Below are 20,000 nucleotides of genomic sequence, written 5' to 3'. Positions count from 1 at the left end.
ATGCCCAAAAATCCTTAGAACCAGACTACAGAACCTAATGCTCTAGATTGAGGATCAAGAAACAGGTCCAAAAATTTCCCAAACCCCTTCATCAGTCCTCCCCCGAAGCCCCCCCCCATGCCCTCCTCTGTGCCTACATTTCACTCTCTGCGCCGTTGCTCTTGCTCTTGCGTTTGTTGGGCTCCAGGCTTGGGGGCGGGGTTTGAGCCACGGTGGGCGGTTTCTTCTTGGCCAATAACTTCCTCTGTCGTTCAATCTCCTCTCTCTGACTGTTTACTCGCTCCTGCTGCCTACACACACACACACAGACACACACACAGACACACACAGAGACACACACAGAGACACACACAGAGACACACACAGAGAGGGAGCGAGGGAGAGAGTTTTTCTTTTTTGAGGTCTGTACAGAGGAGCAACCATACACATAATCTCTTTCTATTAGTGTCCACTCAAGATTCAATCTAAACTGAGGAACCAAAAAGAAAAAAAAAAGGGACTGAAATGGTTCCAGCAGTTCCAACCCTTTAAATGGCTCCTTTATTAGCATTAATGTATAAACAGCACAGAGACGTTATTTTAAGGGAGAGTGAATTTCAGGAGGGTTATGCCACGTAGGATTACCCCGTTGGTCAGATAGTGTAGGTCAAAGGGCGAGACCATCCAATAGGAATACTCCTTAGCTCTTTGCCTATTGGACAGTTCTGACATTTGGATCAATTCACCTGGCTAACTGTGGAACCATTCAGTAGAATACCCTCAGGGTGTGTGTGTGTGTGTGTGTCTTACTTGACTAGGTTCTGGAAAGCGTAGCCGTCTGTCCACTGTTCGGTGAAGGAGGCTCCGTGTCGGACTGTGGTGAAGTGTCCGAGTCGCAGTCGATCCTGCATGCTTTTATCCCGACACGCCATCTTCTCCTGCTTCGACTGTTTACACACACACATACACACACACAGTCATACCCACACACGCACACACGCACACACGCACAGACACACAGACACACAGACACACGCACACACACACAAACACATCGCACAAAATTATTCAAATGTACAACACACAAAACTACCACTGGTACAGTGTCTGAGGAAACAGACTACTTTACATCAGTACAGTGTCTGAGGAAACAGACTACTTTACATCAGTACAGTGTCTGAGGAAACAGACTACTTTACAGCAGTACAGTGTCTGAGGAAACAGACTACTTTACAGCAGTGCAGTGTCTGTGGAAACAGACTACTTTACAGCAGTGCAGTGTCTGAGGAAACAGACTACTTTACATCAGTGCAGTGTCTGAGGAAACAGACTACTTTACATCAGTACAGTGTCTGAGGAAACAGACTACTTTACAGCAGTACAGTGTCTGAGGAAACAGACTACTTTACAGCAGTGCAGTGTCTGTGGAAACAGACTACTTTACAGCAGTGCAGTGTCTGAGGAAACAGACTACTTTACATCAGTACAGTGTCTGAGGAAACAGACTACTTTACATCAGTGCAGTGTCTGAGGAAACAGACTACTTTACATCAGTACAGTGTCTGAGGAAACAGACTACTTTACAGCGGAACAGTGTCTGAGGAAACAGACTACTTTACAGTGGAACAGTGTCTGAGGAAACAGACTACTTTACATCAGTACAGAGTCTGAGGAAACAGACTACTTTACATCAGTACAGTGTCTGAGGAAACAGACTACTTTACATCAGTACAGTGTCTGAGGAAACAGACTACTTTACAGCAGTGCAGTGTCTGAGGAAACAGACTACTTTACATCAGTACAGTGTCTGAGGAAACAGACTACTTTACATCAGTACAGAGTCTGAGGAAACAGACTACTTTACATCAGTACAGCGTCTGAGGAAACAGACTACTGTACAGCAGTACAGTGTCTGAGGAAACAGACTACTTTACATCAGTACAGTGTTTACAGGGATGAGAGGTATATGTTGTAGAAAAAACGGACTGAGACAACAGGGTTATGGTCCCATACATACACATCCAACACGTCTGAAAACAAAAACCTACAATCCACCAAGCATTAACACGCACACACGCACACACGTGCACACGCACACACGGTCCAGGAGTGCAAGAGGAACCTGCCTTTTCGATGAGCAGTTTCTTACTCATGGTGACACATTTGTTGAGGCGTTCTTTACACCTCTCCAGCATCCTCTGCTGCTCGTCAATCTGTCTGCGCAAGTCACAGTTCACCTGTGAAAAACACACACACACACACGCACGCACACACGCGCACACATACACAGTGTTGGATTTCTAACTGAATGAAATGATTAAGCCTGCAGTAGGGTGGTGTCACAGTCTAATGAGGGAGGATTAGGGTGCCTGCTAATCTCAGGCAAAGATCGGACCCAGACCAGGGTCCAAAATGTGTCTGAAATAGTTGGGTTTCTGGGTCCTGTCCCCACCCTGAACAGGTTAAAGTATTTACATGTTTACATGCTTACAGTGTTTATATGTTTAGTGCTCCCTTGTTTAAGGTATTTCTATGTTTAAGGCACTCATATGCTTGATGCATTTGGGTGGAGGGTCTATACCCTGAGCAGGTTAAGGTATTTCCGTGTTTACAGTGTTTGTTTGTGTATATGTTTAGGGTCTGTACCCTGAGCAGGTTATGGTATTTCTGTGTTTACAGTGTTTGTGTGTGTAGATGTTTAGGGTCTGTACCCTGAGCAGGTTAAGGTATTTCCGTGTTTACAGTGTTTGTGTGTGTATATGTTTAGGGTCTGTACCCTGAGCAGGTTAAGGTATTTCCGTGTTTACAGTGTTTGTGTGTGTAGATGTTTAGGGTCTGTACCCTGAGCAGGTTAAGGTATTTCTGTGTTTACAGTGTCTGTGTGTGTAGATGTTTAGGGTCTGTACCCTGAGCAGGTTATGGTATTTCCGTGTTTACAGTGTCTGTGTGTGTAGATGTTTAGGGTCAGTACCCTGAGCAGGTTAAGGTATTTCTGTGTTTACAGTGTTTGTGTGTGTGTGTATATGTTAAGGGTCTGTACCCTGAGCAGGTCGTCTATCCGGCCCTCCTTCTTCTCCAGGTCAGAACTCTTACTGCTTTCCAACGCCGCGATTTTATCCAGGGTCAGTTCCGTCTGTCAGAGAGAGAGAGAGAGAGAGAGAGAGACAGAGAGACAGAGAGAGAGAGAGAGAGAGAGAGAGAGAGAGAGAGAGAGAGAGAGAGAGAGAGAGAGATTTATGTGAAAATTACCTTGACAAATTGAGGAAGCAGACGTTAATGCGTTTGCTCCATGTGTTGGGCGATGGTGTGTGAGTGTGTGTGCGTGCGAAAGTGAGTGTGTGTGTGTGTGTGTATGTGAGTGAGTGTGAGTGTGTCTGAGAGTGGGAGTGTGTGAGTGAGTGGGAGTGTGAGTGTGTGAGAGTGTGTGTGTGCGCGCGTGTGTGTGTGCGCGAGTGTGAGTGTGTGTGTGTGTGTGTGTGTGTGCGTGCGCGAGTGTGAGTGTGTGTGTGTGTGTGTGCACGTTACCTGCGTTGCTCTGTGCTGGGTGTGTGTAAGGGCTGGTTTGAGAGAACATGAAGAGTGGGAGTGGTCTGTGTTTGCTGAACCAATGGAGGAAGGGCTTCCCTGCTGCACCTGTCAATCATACAGAACCATACATGTTAAAACACACACACACATACACGCACACACACAGGGAATCCTAAAATGAACAGTGGCAAATTGCCATTAAGAAGCAATAGATGCAGTACTGTACAGTGTTAGTTTCACTTTACTGCAGGAAACACCAATAAAATGACACTATCAGAAAACTGTCTGCACACCGGTGACAATGTCTAGTCCTGGTGATCTACCCTCCCGCAGAATTCAGCTGAAACCCTGACCTAACACTATCCAATACTGTTCCAGCACAGACACGCCTTGACACGCCCCCCCCCCCCCCCCCCCCCCCCCCCCCCCCAAACTAAGACCGCTGCGCTGCGATTGGTCGGAACGGAAGTTGCTGTGCTGTGATTGGTCGGTGTTGGCTTAGTCAGTCGTGCTGGGTTGGCTGTCAGTTTGGTCCTGGGCGGTCCACTGTGCTGTGACCGATGTTCACTCTGTTGTTGTGTGTTACTGCAGATCGTTATTTTTCACAATAGAATTAAGCCATAAACAAGTGTCGACCAATCACAATGCAGTAGACTAGGTGGAGGCGTGTCTATGCTGGAAAAGCGGCGGGAGGGGGGGGGATCCCGCCTCTTGAAGGCTCTGACCGTCAGGATGAGGTGTGTGAAATGAGGACAGCACCCGCATGCTGAGGGCTGGGGACCAGGACTGGTCATGAACACTCCTGGTCTACGCACAAGTCCACAAACTCAGAGAGGAAGATAAAAAAACAAAACAGGCATTTTAAACATCCGGCACAAGGCAGGAAGGAGAAGAGAAGAACACAGAGACGGATGGAGAGATTCAGACACAGAGAGTAATAGCCTAAATATACACGCAGAGACAGAGAGAGAGAGAGAGAGAGAGAGAGAGAGAGAGAGAGAGAGAGAGAGAGAGAGAGAGAGAGGGAGAGAGAGAGGGAGAGAGAGAGGGAGGGAGAGAGAGAGAGAGAGAGACAGAGAGAGAGAGAGGGAGAGAGAGAGAGAGAGAGAGAGAGAGAGAGAGAGGGAGGGAGAGAGAGAGAGAGAGACAGAGAGAGAGAGAGAGAGAGAGGGAGGGAGAGAGAGAGAGAGAGAGAGAGAGAGAGACAGAGAGAGAGAGAGAGAGAGAGAGAGGGAGAGAGAGAGAGAGAGAGGGAGGGAGAGAGAGAGAGAGAGAGAGAGAGAGAGAGAGAGAGAGAGAGAGAGAGAGAGAGGGAGGGAGAGAGAGAGGGAGAGAGAGAGAGAGAGAGAGAGGGAGAGAGAGAGAGAGAGAGAGAGAGAGAGAGAGAGAGGGAGGGAGATAGAGAGAGAGAGAGAGAGAGAGAGAGAGAGGGAGAGAGAGAGAGAGAGAGAGAGAGAGAGAGACAGAGAGAGAGACAGAGAGAGAGAGAGAGAGAGAGAGAGACAGAGAGAGAGACAGAGAGAGAGAGAGAGAGAGAGAGAGAGAGAGAGAGAGACTCACTGCAGCAGGAGGGTTGGACAGGGAGTGCTGTGGAGAGGAGCGGACCACCGGAGGAATACCACGCGCTGGACTAGTGCCAGCAACACTACCACCCGCAAACTACAGAGAGAGAGAGAGAGAAGGAGGGTTGGAGAGAGAGAGAGAGAGCGTATGAGAGAGAGAGGGAGCGTGAGAGAGAGAGAGAGAGAAAGAGAGAGAGAATGATTAGTAATACAGATGCTGAAGGGTTAAATCAAAGGTTATGAACCTCTTTTCAAATATTTTCAATAATTACTTAAAAGTAATTAAGTTGATTTTTTTTAAAGCTCCACATGAGGCAGGGATGGATGGTGTGAAAGGGCAGAGTCTGACCGTGTGAGGACACCCACATGTCACACACACTGCAGTCAGTATGTGAGAGTGTCCAATTCAACTGGACACAAGGTTTCAGGAACCTATTAAACCCCAGAGAAACACAGCTCCACCCCCCAAACCCTCACCCCCTCACCACACCCCCACTCCCCAAACCCCCACCCCCTCACCACACCCCCACTCCCCAAACCCCCACCCCCTCACCACACCCCCACTCCCCAAACCCCCACCCCCTCACCACACCCCCACTCCCCAAACCCTCACCCCCTCACCACACACCCACTCCCCAAACCCTCACCCCCTCACCACACACCCACTCCCCAAACCCTCACCCCCTCACCACACCCCCACTCCCCAAACCCTCACCCCCTCACCACACCCCCACTCCCCAAACCCTCACCACACACCCACTCCCCAAACCCCCTCCAGCTAATCTACAGCACTGCGGGCACACAGATCATCTTAGGATTTCCTAAATATCACAGGATCTCTCTCTCTCTCTCTCTCTCTCTCAACTGACCCCCACTGCACCAATGTCGGTTTTCTTAATTCAAAAATAGAGATCGTGTTTATTTTACAGTCAGAGAAAAACAGCCACAGCAGTATACAAACACCAGCTTTGTGAAACAGCGGTTGTGCTACCACGGAGGATGGAACTGGAAGTTTTCGGAGGTAAAGATGACGTGAGCGACTGGAAGTTTTCGGAGGTAAAGATGACGTGAGCGACTGGAAGTTTCTAAGCAACAGGCTGTGCCAAATCCCGTCCAATCAGATGTCAGAATCGCGATTCCCTCCATTTTTCTCCTAACAGTTTGTCTCAAGTGTCTTGGACAAAAAGAAAAGAGCCACAGGTCTGACTCTGGTCAGGCATCAGCAGGAAGACGGCGCTGACCCGCCCCGGGAAAAGTCACGTCTAAACTTTTACTCGCAGCTCCAGGAAGACAGGGTCGAACGCCGCTCAGGTAACACGAGGCTTCTGAAAATCCACGTCTCTTCATTCGACTCCCGACGCTGCCTCACCGTATGCGCTATTCATCCCGTAAAACACAGAGCAAACCTCTGAGAACAAGAGTCAGCCCGTGGGGGAGTTTTGGGGTGAGTCAGACACAAACTGACAGCACTAACAATCAAGTCAGAGGGGTGTCTGTTTATTAAAAAAAAAAAAACCCATGAGCTAGACATTTCTGCTGAAAGAGGAAATGTATCAGATTAACCTAGCAGAGCAACTGTGAATACTACAGGATCTACAGTAAAACGTGCAGAAATGTTTATGACCCTCAAAACTCCCACTGAGATGATCATCTTCATCAAAATTAATGAGGAGATGGGAGAAAATTAATTTAATGAAGCGTGCGGTTTGGGGTTGGTGTGCGTCACTAGTATAATTTTCGTTTTTCTGTGTGTGTGGAGCCACAGCCAACATCATGGTTTTGTGGACAATTCAATGTTTCTAAATCTGGAAGCCTCTGAGACTTTGGCGTGACATCTTTCACAAACAAAGCAAATACACTGGTAAACACAAATACGCCTCTGCAAACAAAAACACACATAAACAAACACACACACAGACAAACACACACACAGACAAACACACACACAGACAAACACACATAAACAAACACACACACAAACAAACACACACACAAACAGAAACAACCCCTACCTCAAAATAATCGCTTATTTTGTGCCCTCTTGCTCCTGTTTTCCCTGAAAGAGAGCGATAAATTCACTTAGAGACGAGGAAAAGAAGACATGGTATGTGATTTACAAAGAGGGGGAGGGGGGTAGGAAGACACAGACAGACAGACAGAGAGAGAGAGAGAGAGAGAGAGAGAGAGAGAGAGAGAGAGAGAGAGAGACAGAGTGAGAGAGAGAGAGAGAGAGAGAGAGAGAGAGAGAGAGAGAGAGAGAAGGGGGGCAGGCCAGAGACAGACAGAGCTTATCTGGTCCAGCTCCAGTAAATCAGTTGGCCATTTTTTAGGGTATAGAAATACTAGTGTATCAGATTTGGCCGGACTTGTCAAAGCTGGATTTACTGAAGCCAAAGTGTGTTTAATAAAGAACTTAACCGAATCACTCTTAACGTTAGCCCTGAGATCAGCATTCTGACCACTGCTCAGGAGGCACACAGGCACGGTCGCGGTTTCCTGTGGACTAACATGAGTGGACTACGGTTAAGTGCTGAGAAACAAAAGTTGGGCAGAGCAATTAATGATGGTTGTCAAGTGGTTGCCAGGGAAGAGAAAAATCTCCAGGCCAAAAACACACACTATAACCCTTACACAAAAGAGAGAGAGAGAGAGAGAGAGAGAGAGAGAGAGAGAGAGAGAGAGAAAAAATCGAGAAATTTTCACCTTGGCTGTCGAAAGGGTCTCCTTTTCGTTTGCGCGTCCTCTGGTCATTTGATTTCTTCTCTGGAGTCTGATAGGGTGACAGAACGAAAAAAAATGACACAATGAGAGAGAGAGAAAGAGAGAGAGAAAGAGTGTGTATGTGTATGTGTGTGTGTATGAGTGAGAGAAAGAGAGAGACAGATTCAGTGTTTACACAGCAGTAGTTTGGACAGCAACACTCTGTGCACACTCAGGCCAGCATTGCAAGAATCTATGACATCACTCCATTCCACAATCTCATTCATTCTGGAATTTTCCTTTGAAGAGCTTCTCTTGTTCCCAGAACCTGTCTACTAGACACTGGTCCCTCTCCAGACTAAACATGCCAAAAAAAGACCCACACACCCTCAAAACTTAACATTTTATCATTCCACACTTCCAGTTTAAAGCATTAAACTAAATTATACTATATTCTCTACACAGCCTACATTCTCTGCATAGAGTGCTAGAAACTTCCGCAATCAAATCTTAACCTGGGATGGTTTGTCTCACTGTGAGACTAAAATGGCACAGCTTCACTGCATCGTATGTCATCTCTCTCTCTCTTTTTTTCTTTCTCTCTCTATAGAAAACCCGCCCCAGACAACCACATCGCCCGTAGCCTTTGCTTGTTGTGATTGTGCGTGGAGCGGATTTGGAAAGCGGAGAAGAACACTGTAGCTCTACTGAGTATCTGATTATGTCAGAGCGCTAAGACCAGAGATGGTCAACACTCGGACCTGTTACGCTGGAGAAAACGAACGAACGAACGAACGAACGAACGAACGAACGAACGAACGAACGAACGAACGAACGAACGAACGAACGAACGAACGAACGTCTCTTACAGGCTGGAGTTTAGCCACCGACGCTTTTATTGAAACATACTCTCTTCAGCCAGAGAGAAAGAAAAAAAAGAAAGAAAGAGAGAGAGAGAGAGAGAGAGAGAGAGAGAGAGGGGGACAGGGAGGGAGGACACTTTTGACCGTCTCCGTTTAGACTGCCTGTCAGTGAAGAATTCTCAGCGTCTAAGACATTTTGAGTGCTAGCCAGAGATATTACACTGCGTTCAGGCATCTGATTGATGTAACATGTTGCTATTAATCTCAGGAGGAGAAACCCAAAAAACACGTCGCACTCAGGCACTGAAAACCACACCAGCAGCCAGTACGACAGGTCCGCATATACACTTTCTGTATACGTCATTATACTAAGCCTACTGATCCAGGATCAGCTCCCAGTGAGCCCTTTTTCAATACTGATTAGATTACGAAATGCATAATCTGGTCTCAGATCAGTGATCCTATTCTGAGAAGCTGATTCCTGTTGTTTCAGTTATGTTCAGCCGAGGCAAATATTTCCTCCAACAAGGGGCGAGGTATGGATCAGTGCTCTGAATTAGTACGGCTCTGTGTGTGTGTGTGTGTGTGTGTGTGTGTGTGTAAGAGAGGGTATTTTAAACCAACCTCCAACTCCTTGTCACTGAGGGAGCCAGCGCTGCACACACTCTGATTGGACGACTCATTCGGTCCGGAGCCCTACAGAGAGAATTACACACGACATTAGAGAGACCATGTGTGATTATGAGCATATGTAAACGTGTGTGTGTGTAACTGCCAAAAGAGAGGAGACCCCAAAAATAAACTAAAACACATCTGAACAGGGCACTGAGTCGACGCAAGTCCTTAGAGCAGCTTCAGAGTGCGTTCACTGACGTTCTAGAAGGGTCTGGAACTCTACTGAGGAGATGCTCGAGCATTCTTCCATGAGAAATTCTAACACAGTGTTCTATTGGGAATTAAACCGGAAACAGGGCAACAGGGTCTCAGACATGTCTCCAGAATCGCCCATCGTTCTCAGGGTTCAACTGGATTGAGATCTGGCAGCCATGGTTTTCACACTGTTTTCGATTTCATCAATCCGTTCCGTGACCACTCACGCCCTGTGGATGAGGGAGGCGTCGTCCTTCTGGAGGAGACCACTCCCATCGGGATGGTAATGCTTCCCCATTGGATGAAGGCGATCACTGGGAATGAATTGTGTAGTTATTGTTTACTTTGTCCTCTGTGGCCATAGCCGGAGGATCCATCCCATATTACAAGAGAGCAGCGGGTTGTGACCCCACGGGAAACCAACTCTCACGCCCATATGTTTCCCTCTGTGCCCTCCAAACACACACACACACACACACACACACACACACACACACACACGTACACACACACACACACACTCCTCTGAAAGTTACGATTCAAAGGAAAACAAGACCTGTGTTCTTTGAACCGGTTTACACACAGACGTGCGTCATTAGGTGTAATCTGAGGGGTCTCTGAGCCGTTCTCAGGTCAGTGCTGCCCTCTCTGTGATGCTATTGATCCTGATGACACTGCTCATACCCAGGACTGACTGGCAGTCAGCTGATTCACAGCCGCACGCGTTTCTTTCGCCTCGTTTCTCAAACCCACAAACAGAGTCGAGGAGTTACATGCTTTCCATTCTAAGTGACCCTAGTTGTTGATGCCTTTTATTCAGATTTCCATGGCAACATCAACATCAGCACCACCTGAGTCACATCAGCAAGGCGAGCTGTCTGAACGAGCGAAGACTCCTGCTAAACACGCTTCACCACTCATCCCCATGTCACACTCACAGAAAGCTGCTCCGCGAGACACACGTAACCATGGCGGCCGAAACTTACACACAGACTGTGCTTGTCCATCAGTTTCACACATAACCCAAAACATGACGTGACTTTTAACGGCCTATTAACTCATGAACCACACCTGTGTGGAAACAATTTTCAAAATATTCGATATAATATATTCTATTTATTGGGGTGTTTCCTTTATGTTTTGCAGTTACTCGCATACACACGTAGAGGTCTACACACACACACACACACACGCGCGCGTGCGGCGTTGGCCTGCAATCATTCCCCTCTAGACTATGCCCATCCTCTCCTCCCTGACTCGGTTTCTGTCTTCCTTCCTGGCAAGCTAAATTATCTTTCACTGCCTCTTTCCCATACGTCTGCGCAGTTCTCGTCTGCGCAGTTCTCCTCACCCGCTGGACAGCGAGAGAGGATGGGCAGACAGTTAGAGGAGGACGTGTTAGCATTTGTACCTTAGCCACGCCGACCCCCGTGAATCGCGCCTCCAGGAGCTCCTGCCTGCGAGGATCCAGGCTGTGCAGCTCCTCCATCATGGCTGAGAGAGTTAGAGAGAGAGAGGGAGAGAGAGAGGGAGGGAGAGAGAGAGAGAGAGAGAGAGAGAGGGAGGGAGAGAGAGAGAGAGAGAGGGAGAGAGAGGGAGAGAGAGGGAGAGAGAGGGAGAGAGAGAAAGAGAGAGAGAGAGAGGGAGGGAGAGAGAGAGAGGGAGAGGGAGAGAGAGAGAGGGGGGAGAATAGGTCACACTGCATCTGATTATGAAGCCACAGTCATGATGACGGATTGATAGCACCGTAATGTGTGTGTCACATGTTGAGACATCTTGATACATGTTTCTAGATGTTCTTCAAGTTCATGACTCAGCCCTAAGACACATACACACACAAACACACACACACACACACTCATACGTACACAGACACATACAGTGCGTATACAGAGAATAATGAACATCCTTTGGGCCATTTCAGAGAACAGCGTTGTAAATCATGACAAGACTTAAACGACTTCTAAATCCACCCAGATTAAAAAAAGGCAAATACCAAACTAACGTAGTAATGTGGTCGCTCTATCGAATCACAGAATAAGGGTTTAAAAGGCCATAAACAATCAATGTTACACATGAAAATAACATCGTTAGCTCGGCACGAACCTCCCAGAATGTAACACATTTAATGTTGAAATTGTTGTTTGTGTTACTAGACAAATTTTGTATCTTTCTGACACAGCACGTAGAGGGAGGTGGCTGACAATCTCTGAGGAACAATAAGACATTAGGAGACTTAACCAGTTCACACAAGCCACTAAACAGTCCACTTTTACGGCAATCTACTCCAACAATGTCGTTCACCTCAAATGAAAACTGTTTATCACAGAGCGTCAGAATTTTCACCGGTAAAAACTCATATACAATAGCCTACACATTGAATACGTGAAACTATGTTAGTTAGCTCCTTAATAACCACCTATGTTTGCAGGTGTTAGACATGAGTGCTGGTAACTTTCAAAATGATTTATATACCTAACCAACGTTAGTTAGCTGGAAAGTCGGAATTTACCTTTTTCTAAGTTACAGCCAACATGCTAGACAGCGAACTCCTGTTAGTTAGCCAGCTAATTATCCCCCTTAACCCCAGAACAGATGTCCATCTTAACTACTAGCTCCCAAAAATCACACCGTAAGCCGAATATTTCACAAAGTCAAAATTATACTGAAACCTTACACTCGAGCAAACGCACCTTATCGAATGGGAACGATTCTGGTTTTAAAGTAATGATGACAAAACACCTTGTCTGCCAACCTGGGAATAGTCCTTGTGAGCAGCTTCTCTTAGCTACAGCTGTAGCATCATCCAAGGATGTTTTGGTCATTAAAAGGTTGTTCAAGCCTCTGCGTGAGGAAACAACAGACACCACGCTAGTTGTTCCCTTGTAGGATTAGTAAATTTACCTGTGGTGCGGATGCCACTTTTCCCTCGGTCTTTTTTGGTTTGCTTTGCCACTGTTCTCTTGTCTCCCGTCTCGCCCTTCCTGCCTAGCTAGCCCCACATTCCTAGACCAGGCCTCGGCCAAATCCCCGTCTCTCGCCTTCGTTTCGTCGCCGGAAGGAGGTGATGGGACGCCAGTTCCGAGTCTTTTTGTCAGGCGGCTCGCTAACTAACAAGGGGGCCTTGCTTTGGTCAATCTCTCCCGAGCCCGCTTTTCAGCGCTGGCCTTCTCGGATATCCCCAGACTTGGCTGTTCTCCTTAGCCTCTCACAAGGCCGTGGTCCACCGCCCACATCGCAATTCTCACCGAACAATGCCCATCACTCGTTAGTTGTGTCTCAAAAGGATAAATCTCGCTCCTGTTTTAGATATTAGTCTGCGCTTATTGTCTTACTTGCTCCGGGTCAGTACCGAACCGGACTCGTCGGATGGAATGATGTACTTGCATGCAAAATTCGGCTCTGCGAATGCATCTCTTTCTTCAAAGCTCAACAGTGTGCGTCGGGAAGTGGCCCCGTTCCAATCAGTTCAGTTCAATCCGGATCGATTCGGTTCGGTTCTCATTTTTGCAATGTAAACAATAATCGGTGAATCTCATTTTTTCTCGTGAGAATGTGTAAGGGTTGATTTCGTACGACCACGCCCCATTGTGACACCTCCTTCTAATCAATCAAATCATCTTAAGTTAAAAATGAAAGTCATAGATATTTTTAGACCCATTACAATTTCAAACAGAACTCACACATCTGTTACTCTCCAGTATCACTACTACTTCTTGGCCAAAGTGTAGGCCAACCTTTGATAAGAAATACATTTAAAAGCTTTCTTCACTTAAGGACAAGTTACTAGAAAGTTCTAAAGGTCGCACAAAAAGGGGTTTCTAAAATGGATTAAATCAGCAAGTCATGGTGAACTCAAAACAGTGTATGTACAGGAGAAGACAGATGATCAGTTGGTTACTTTATGTGAGGTATGAATGTACAACTGTTTATCACCAAAGCATTTTCAGCAACTGTGACCCAAATTTACGGTCCAGGCTGTAGCTGATGCCAGAAGATTTAAGTTCATTTTCCCAACCACTTGCTTGGGCTGACTTTTAACTTTCACCTCTTTTGAATAAACATTTTCAGCCCAAGCTGAGGCATTTGCTTTCTGAGTGAATCTCTGTTTATATTTGGTGTGTGCATTCAGCTGAGTTATGGCAATGGTATTAGTTCTTCAGACCTAAACAAGAACAATTTCCTTCGAGATTTAAGCTCCTGGGGTCTACATGACCAGCCAGTTCTTTCTGCACAGTGTGGCATGATTTTTAACATCCTCGTTATTTCTGATCAAGTGTAAACTAAATCGCCCCAGGGAAAACAGTCACGTGAGAGTTAGTTCACCGCACCTTCATATCCATTACTCTGAAACACTGTCCTCCAGATGAGTAAATTAGAGATCGTTCAGTGCGATATACAAGCTGCAGTCAATACATAACCCTGACCAAATGCCAGTGCTCATTCATGTCACATACTGTCACATTCTGGAAGGGCAAGTTTTTCACTCTTGGGTGGTAGTCACGTGTTTGAACTGTAAATTCCATCTCCACCAGTGTTCGAATGCAAAACAAACACAGTTTTTACTCTGTTAAAGACATTCTGCTACAGGTATAGCCTGCTAATCTGTATCAATAGTTAAAAGGATTGATGATCCAACTGACACTAGCGACATGGGAGTTTGCAAGGGCTAGCACAACACGCTAACGGTTTGTACGGTTCTAACAGCATCACAGCATTACTGAAACAAGAGTGAGCATCAGTACATATTTACTGGAAATCAGTGAATTGTGAATTTTAGACGTTTTACTGAGTACATTTATCTGGGGACACAAAAAAAGCCCTTTAATTTTTCATTGAAATATGTTGTTTGTTTATTATTTTTTTTTATTAAGACGATGTAAAAGAGTGTATTTAAAAGTATTCATAACCATTTCACATGAGAAGAAAGTCAGTCAGATACATGTAGGTGCATGATGGGAAGTGTAGTCTTTTGTCCACATGCACCTCTGGGCTGGGTTTGGACGTACAGTCTCAGGAATACAGAGGTTATCTGGTCCATCACTGGCCACCATTTAAACATCATAACCAATCCTTAGTGATCGCCATCAGCTGTAAATCACGTTCAAGCGATCTGTGTATCATTCTGAGGCCTCCAAACAAATCCCCCTGTACAATTGACTCCGGATCCCCTTCTCATTCCAGTTCCGCTTCCGGATTCGGCATTTCATTTCATCACTCCTGTGTCCCCGACTCTCCGGTTGCTGTGGAACTCTTTCGGTACTTGCACTGCACCCACACGCGGTACATAGTCAGCTGCTTTCCGCGGTTTACTTGCAGACGCCGGTCCACCACGTTCTGGACCTTGTGCAATCCTGCACCAGTGAACAGGTTATGCAGCTCATCTGAGAGAGAGAGAGAGAGAGAGAGAGAGAGAGAGAGAGCGAGAGAGAGAGAGAGAGAGAGTGACAGAGAGAGAGAGAGAGAGAGAGAGAGAGAGAGAGAAAAGTTAAGTAAATGAAGAAGAGCAACCTACTGTTCTTAACTGACAAGAACGCTTATCTGAAAAAGTCTCACTGAATCAAAGGATGAAACATGACACCTGGTGAGAATGCTTTTTTTTTTTTTTACCTTGTGTGAAGAAGTAGACTCGAGTCCCATCCCCTCGCACGTAGAAATGCTCAGACAAACATCTTCCTAAACAATGCACAAACACACGCTAGAAACTAAACATCTGCCTAAACAATGCACAAACACACGTTAGAAACCAGACATCTGTCTTATACGCGCAAAACAAAACAACCAACTGACCAGCCTTCACAAGGGAAACAAAAACAAACAGTACAGTCCAACCACAGGAACATACGTACGGAATATTGTAAAATAATGAAACATGCTTGCTTACTCACACACACACACACACACACACACACAGTTCTGACCTTTTTTGAAGCGAAGTTGTGCCATGTCATATCGTCCGTAATCTCTCAACAAAAAAACTCCACCAGGCTTCAGCAAACGGGCCAGTTTACTGATCGCTCCCTGCATCCTGACAAACACACACACACACACACATATATATACATACAACACACACATACACATGCAAACACACATGCACAGAGAGAGAGAGAGAGAGAGAGAGATTAAGAAAAAAAGAGACAATTTTACTGACATGACACACAGTGAATGTGTGAATGTTTAGCAGTGATAAGCATTCAGTCTTTCTCGCCCAGGCCATCTCTCACCGTTCTCTTATTTACAAGCACACAGAATAAGCCATGTTTCTATCTTGCATGGACACACTGTCACTCTCTCTGTTATACACAAACAGTGCCTCTCTCTCTCTCTCTCTCAGTCTCTGTCTCTCTCTCAGTCTCTGTCTCTCTCTCTCTCTCTCTCAGTCTCTGTCTCTGTCTCTCTCTCAGTCTCTCTCTCTCTCTCTCTCAGTCTCTGTCTCTCTCTCTCTCTCTCTCAGTCTCAGTCTCTGTCTCTGTCTCTCTCTCAGTCTCTGTCTCTCTCTCTCTCAGTCTCTGTCTCTCTCACTTGTTTGGGTGAAGTGCAGACAGCACAAATATGAGGACGATGACGTCCAGGCTGCTCTCCGGCGCGGGAAGCGTGGCCGCCTCATCGCTCAGGTCATGGATGAAGGCAAAACACCGTGATGGATCATATTCCGGATTAGACTGAAACCCATCGGCCGATCAATCAGTCAGTGAAACATTAAAAGAGAAGATGGTAATAATGTTTGAGAAAAGCCATCTGTCGATTCTATGTTCTCTCTCTCTCACCTTGACCAGGTCCACGGCAGTGCTGGAGAAATCACAGCAGTAGACAAACAGCCCTGGATCACTGCAAGACACACAGGAGAAATCACCTCTCTTCTTTCCTTTCTTTACATGAGGCTGCGTTTGTTAGTACTCTAAGCACAGATAAGATGTGTGTGTGAGTGTGTGGACAGAATTACAGCACACTGCCTGTCTGTGAATGCGCGTCTAAGGAGCATATGACATTTGACTATAGTTGTGGGATATTAAGGTGTCAGGAAGTATTAATTATTTGATGGGTCCTCTCACTTGTTAGTCTTCAAAATGGGAAAGACTGTGTTTCCTACTCCGCAGCCTACCTGAAAACAGACACACAAATAAACATAAATAAACACACACAAATAAACACAAATAACACACACAAATAAACACAAACACACACAAACACACACAAATAAACACAAACACACACAAATAAACACAAACACACACAAACAAACACAAACACACACACAAACACAAATAAACACACATAAACACACACAAATAAACACAAAGAAAACACACACAAACAAATAAACACAGAGAAAACACACACAAACGTTAACACACACAAACACACACTGTTCTGACTTTTGGCCAGGCTGGGGCAGCTCACCTCCAGAATACGATAGGATGCTGACGCTCCAGGGAAGTCCAGTTCGGAGCGTGACCCAGGGGAATCCTCAGCAGTCAGCCCCAGGCTCGGCGCACTCGGAGCGGGTTCCGTGCTGCCTGAGACCCCTTCCGTGGAGCTCCGGCTCTGCTGGTGTTTAGGAGCTAACTCAGGGAACTCCGTGAAAAGCCAGTGTCGGTCTTTGAAGAACCGGTTTTCGTGGATTGTGTAAAACTCGTTCCAATACTCGCTCGCTCGCACATCAAATTCTTCTGCTCGCAAAAAAGAACGGACAGAGAAAACAGTAAATAATTACTGCCATTAACAACAACAAAAATCGTATTGTATCATATGTCAGTTCAACCATGTCCTTTCAGTCTGCTTTGACATTATTATTCCTCATACATGTTCACGTCCCTCCGAGCGTTTTGGGGGCATATTTGACGCCGTGCGTACAGACCTTGTTTTTCGGGTGGGAGGGGCTGACTGTTCTCCTCCACTTTTTTACGGGCAGCCTCCTCCTGCTCCTCCGACCACTGAACGTTATCCCTGTGAGGAGTTTCAGTGTGTGTGTGTGTGTGTGTGTGTGTCCGAGAGAGAGGGAGAGAAAGACAGAGATGTACACTTAATCATCTTGTCCTTAACCGTTAAGCACACAGGACACCCGTTTGACTACGCTCTAGTTACGTTCACGTTACCGTTAAAACGCTCAATTTCACATGTTCTCAAGGATTTGAGCTCGTGTGTGTAGGAATGTGACAGCAGCTGATCGCCAAAAACAGCATGCTACGCACCAGGCGTTGTGCTGGAAAACTTGGCGAGGGTCGGTCAAGAAGCGGTTTCCGAACTGCGGACGTTTCGGATTCTCTAAAGTGGTTTCTGTGGGTCCGTTAGTGGATTTATCGGTCGGTTCTTCGTTACTCACACCGACGGCGACGGGCGCCGCCATGATGGCTTCTGAACCGGAAGCAACGAAAGAGCAACTACAAAGTGTCTTCCACCAGCAGAGTGTACAAGATCACCCCCTATTGGTGGATATCATTAAAATCTCAGAGATCGATACTGACATGGATGGATTTAAGAGACAGACTGTATTTTTTAAATAACACCTTGTTTATTACAGCGTTGCTTTGCACTTGCACAGGTAACATCCCCACTCCAGATAAAAAAATAAACACACACACACACACACACACACACACACACACACACACACACCATAAACGTATAAGACTGTAATTTCACATACAGAAAACGTAACACTCAAATAAAGTACCCCAATACCAAACACCCACAAAAAATGAACATTAAAAACGAAGTATTCTCGTGCTGAACAATTGTAGGTAACATCAGACAAAAGCAGTCACACACACACACACACACACACACACACACACACACACACACACACACACACAGCAATAACATTCCAGGGCAAGCAAATTCACTTTGGCTGAAAGAATGCTAGGAATAAAACAGAGCAGTCATTGACAGCAGCGTTTTAAAGGAGCATTAATGAGGTACCACAGTGAAAAGAAAAAAAAATCTAGTTTAACACAGATGAGGCAGTGACATGAAATGGTCATGTTTTAAACACCAGTGATTGATTTGCCTTAAAACCAATCAGCTTGAATCAGTAAGAGCAACGCTAATCGAACGTGATGCTAACCTGTGGAGTTTCACATTTCCGCCAGCAGCAGAGGAGCTAAAACAGGTCCAGACGTCAAACTGCTCTCTGCCGCGCCGTCTCTTAACAAACTGTTTAAGCACTGGTCTTACTGGTTCAGGCTGACTGGTCTTACTGTGTGTCTTTGAGCCAGTCGTAAACTTGGCTGTCAGTCAGAGCTCCAGATAAAAACGTTGATTAGACATGAAATAAAGGTTTCCACTGAAGACAATAAAACTCTCACTGCTCCCCTCCTGATTAAAATCAATAAGATGTATGTCGTGCTTATATATATATGTTATCCATAACTGTATATAAATGCAATGGTTGTCACTACCATGACAGTTTGACTTGAGCTGTTTTCAGCTATTCATATTTTTCATTTTGTGTATGACTGTTCTGATCCAATGCCAGCTAGAAAAACAGCGGTGTTTAATTGGTTCTTAACCAGCTGCTCAGAGACAGCTTCACTAACAACATTTTACTAGGGCTATAAAGGTGCAAAGGAGCTTTGTTTAATATGAAACCGCATGAAACCACGTGGGTTGCAGAGTAATTTGGAGCTGAAATCCCTGTTCACGGGTATCCCTCAGACCAGGAGAGCTGAGAATTTTAGCACAGTGAATCAAAACTTGGGACTAAAGTTGCAACCATAGCAACAAGACTGGCAGAGAAATGTGCTAAACATCTGAACAGGAGCCAGAATACAAAGTCCAATGGGAAATTTTATGTTCTAGAATGTGGAAAAAAAAGCCCCATCCGACTGGTTATGCACAGTTGAATACCATGTTTGTTCATAAGACAAATGTTTTTTTTTTTATCAAACACAGTGAGTTGAGATAATGAACTCTATCCACACTGAGCATAGTCACAACTCAATTAAAGTCTTTGCTGACCATATAAGAGTTTAACCAATTTAAACACATTCATCTGTTGTAAACATTTCCACTGGAGGTCGAGGGTAAAGAGAGACGAGGGTAAAGTTTGAACTTCCCTCAGAAAATGAGAACAAGCACAATCCAAAACACATTCACAGTCTTGACTGGTACAGTTAGCAGGTCCCACCCAACACCTCACATCAGTGAGGACTGGTCAAGGAAGACATCAGTAGTGGTATAGCTGGCTGTGATTGGAGGAGGGGACTGTCATTAGGAGTTCCCATGGTACATCACATTGGTGAAGGTGGACGTAGCTCCTTTGTACAGTGGGTTGTTGCCCTAAAACAGGGAAATATGTCATCGGGAAGTAACATTACTGACAGAGACCAGCACATTTATCCTGCTCTTCTTCACTGCTGTTCATATTATGTCCACCAGGTGGCTGCATTGTCATTACAAAACCACAAAGACGCCAAGCTGTCTCTCATTCCCATGCAATCATCTTAACCATTTTTGTTCCTGTGCAACCTTAATATACTCTCCTCTAAAATCT

At 45.7% G+C, this 20,000-nt stretch overlaps 3 protein-coding genes across 3 annotated transcripts in view; all 3 read right to left on the bottom strand.

Moving 5' to 3' along the window:
* tlk2 (tousled-like kinase 2) overlaps positions 1–12,992 on the bottom strand; it is a 20,235-nt gene extending 7,243 nt beyond the window's left edge. The window contains exons 1-12 of the mRNA XM_030793410.1: positions 12,407–12,992; positions 10,914–10,996; positions 10,354–10,380; positions 9,257–9,328; positions 7,773–7,839; positions 7,082–7,125; positions 5,068–5,166; positions 3,505–3,612; positions 3,020–3,112; positions 2,106–2,216; positions 790–926; positions 138–290 (exon numbers count right to left, since the gene is read on the bottom strand). Coding sequence (XP_030649270.1) covers positions 138–290; positions 790–926; positions 2,106–2,216; positions 3,020–3,112; positions 3,505–3,612; positions 5,068–5,166; positions 7,082–7,125; positions 7,773–7,839; positions 9,257–9,328; positions 10,354–10,380; positions 10,914–10,994 — 992 coding nt within the window. The 5' untranslated portion in view covers positions 10,995–10,996; positions 12,407–12,992. The remainder of the gene's footprint in view (positions 1–137; positions 291–789; positions 927–2,105; positions 2,217–3,019; positions 3,113–3,504; positions 3,613–5,067; positions 5,167–7,081; positions 7,126–7,772; positions 7,840–9,256; positions 9,329–10,353; positions 10,381–10,913; positions 10,997–12,406) is intronic.
* Positions 12,993–14,381: 1,389 nt separating this feature from the next.
* Positions 14,382–17,852, bottom strand: mettl2a (methyltransferase 2A, methylcytidine). The gene is made up of 9 exons (XM_030793594.1): positions 17,698–17,852; positions 17,364–17,452; positions 16,907–17,175; positions 16,558–16,607; positions 16,273–16,333; positions 16,028–16,167; positions 15,424–15,530; positions 15,113–15,178; positions 14,382–14,886 (listed from the first exon to the last, which is right to left on the bottom strand). The coding sequence occupies exons 1-9, from the start codon at positions 17,850–17,852 to the stop codon at positions 14,717–14,719; spliced, it is 1,107 nt and encodes a 368-aa protein (XP_030649454.1). The 3' UTR covers positions 14,382–14,716.
* A 1,865-nt stretch (positions 17,853–19,717) lies between these two features.
* itgb3a (integrin beta 3a) overlaps positions 19,718–20,000 on the bottom strand; it is a 17,608-nt gene continuing 17,325 nt past the window's right edge. The window contains exon 15 of the mRNA XM_030793299.1: positions 19,718–19,786. Coding sequence (XP_030649159.1) covers positions 19,718–19,786 — 69 coding nt within the window. The remainder of the gene's footprint in view (positions 19,787–20,000) is intronic.

Source organism: Chanos chanos, chromosome 16 (assembly GCF_902362185.1).
Source record: "Chanos chanos chromosome 16, fChaCha1.1, whole genome shotgun sequence".
Taxonomy (NCBI): Eukaryota; Metazoa; Chordata; class Actinopteri; order Gonorynchiformes; family Chanidae; genus Chanos; species Chanos chanos.
This window is presented reverse-complemented; position numbering and strand designations above follow the sequence as displayed.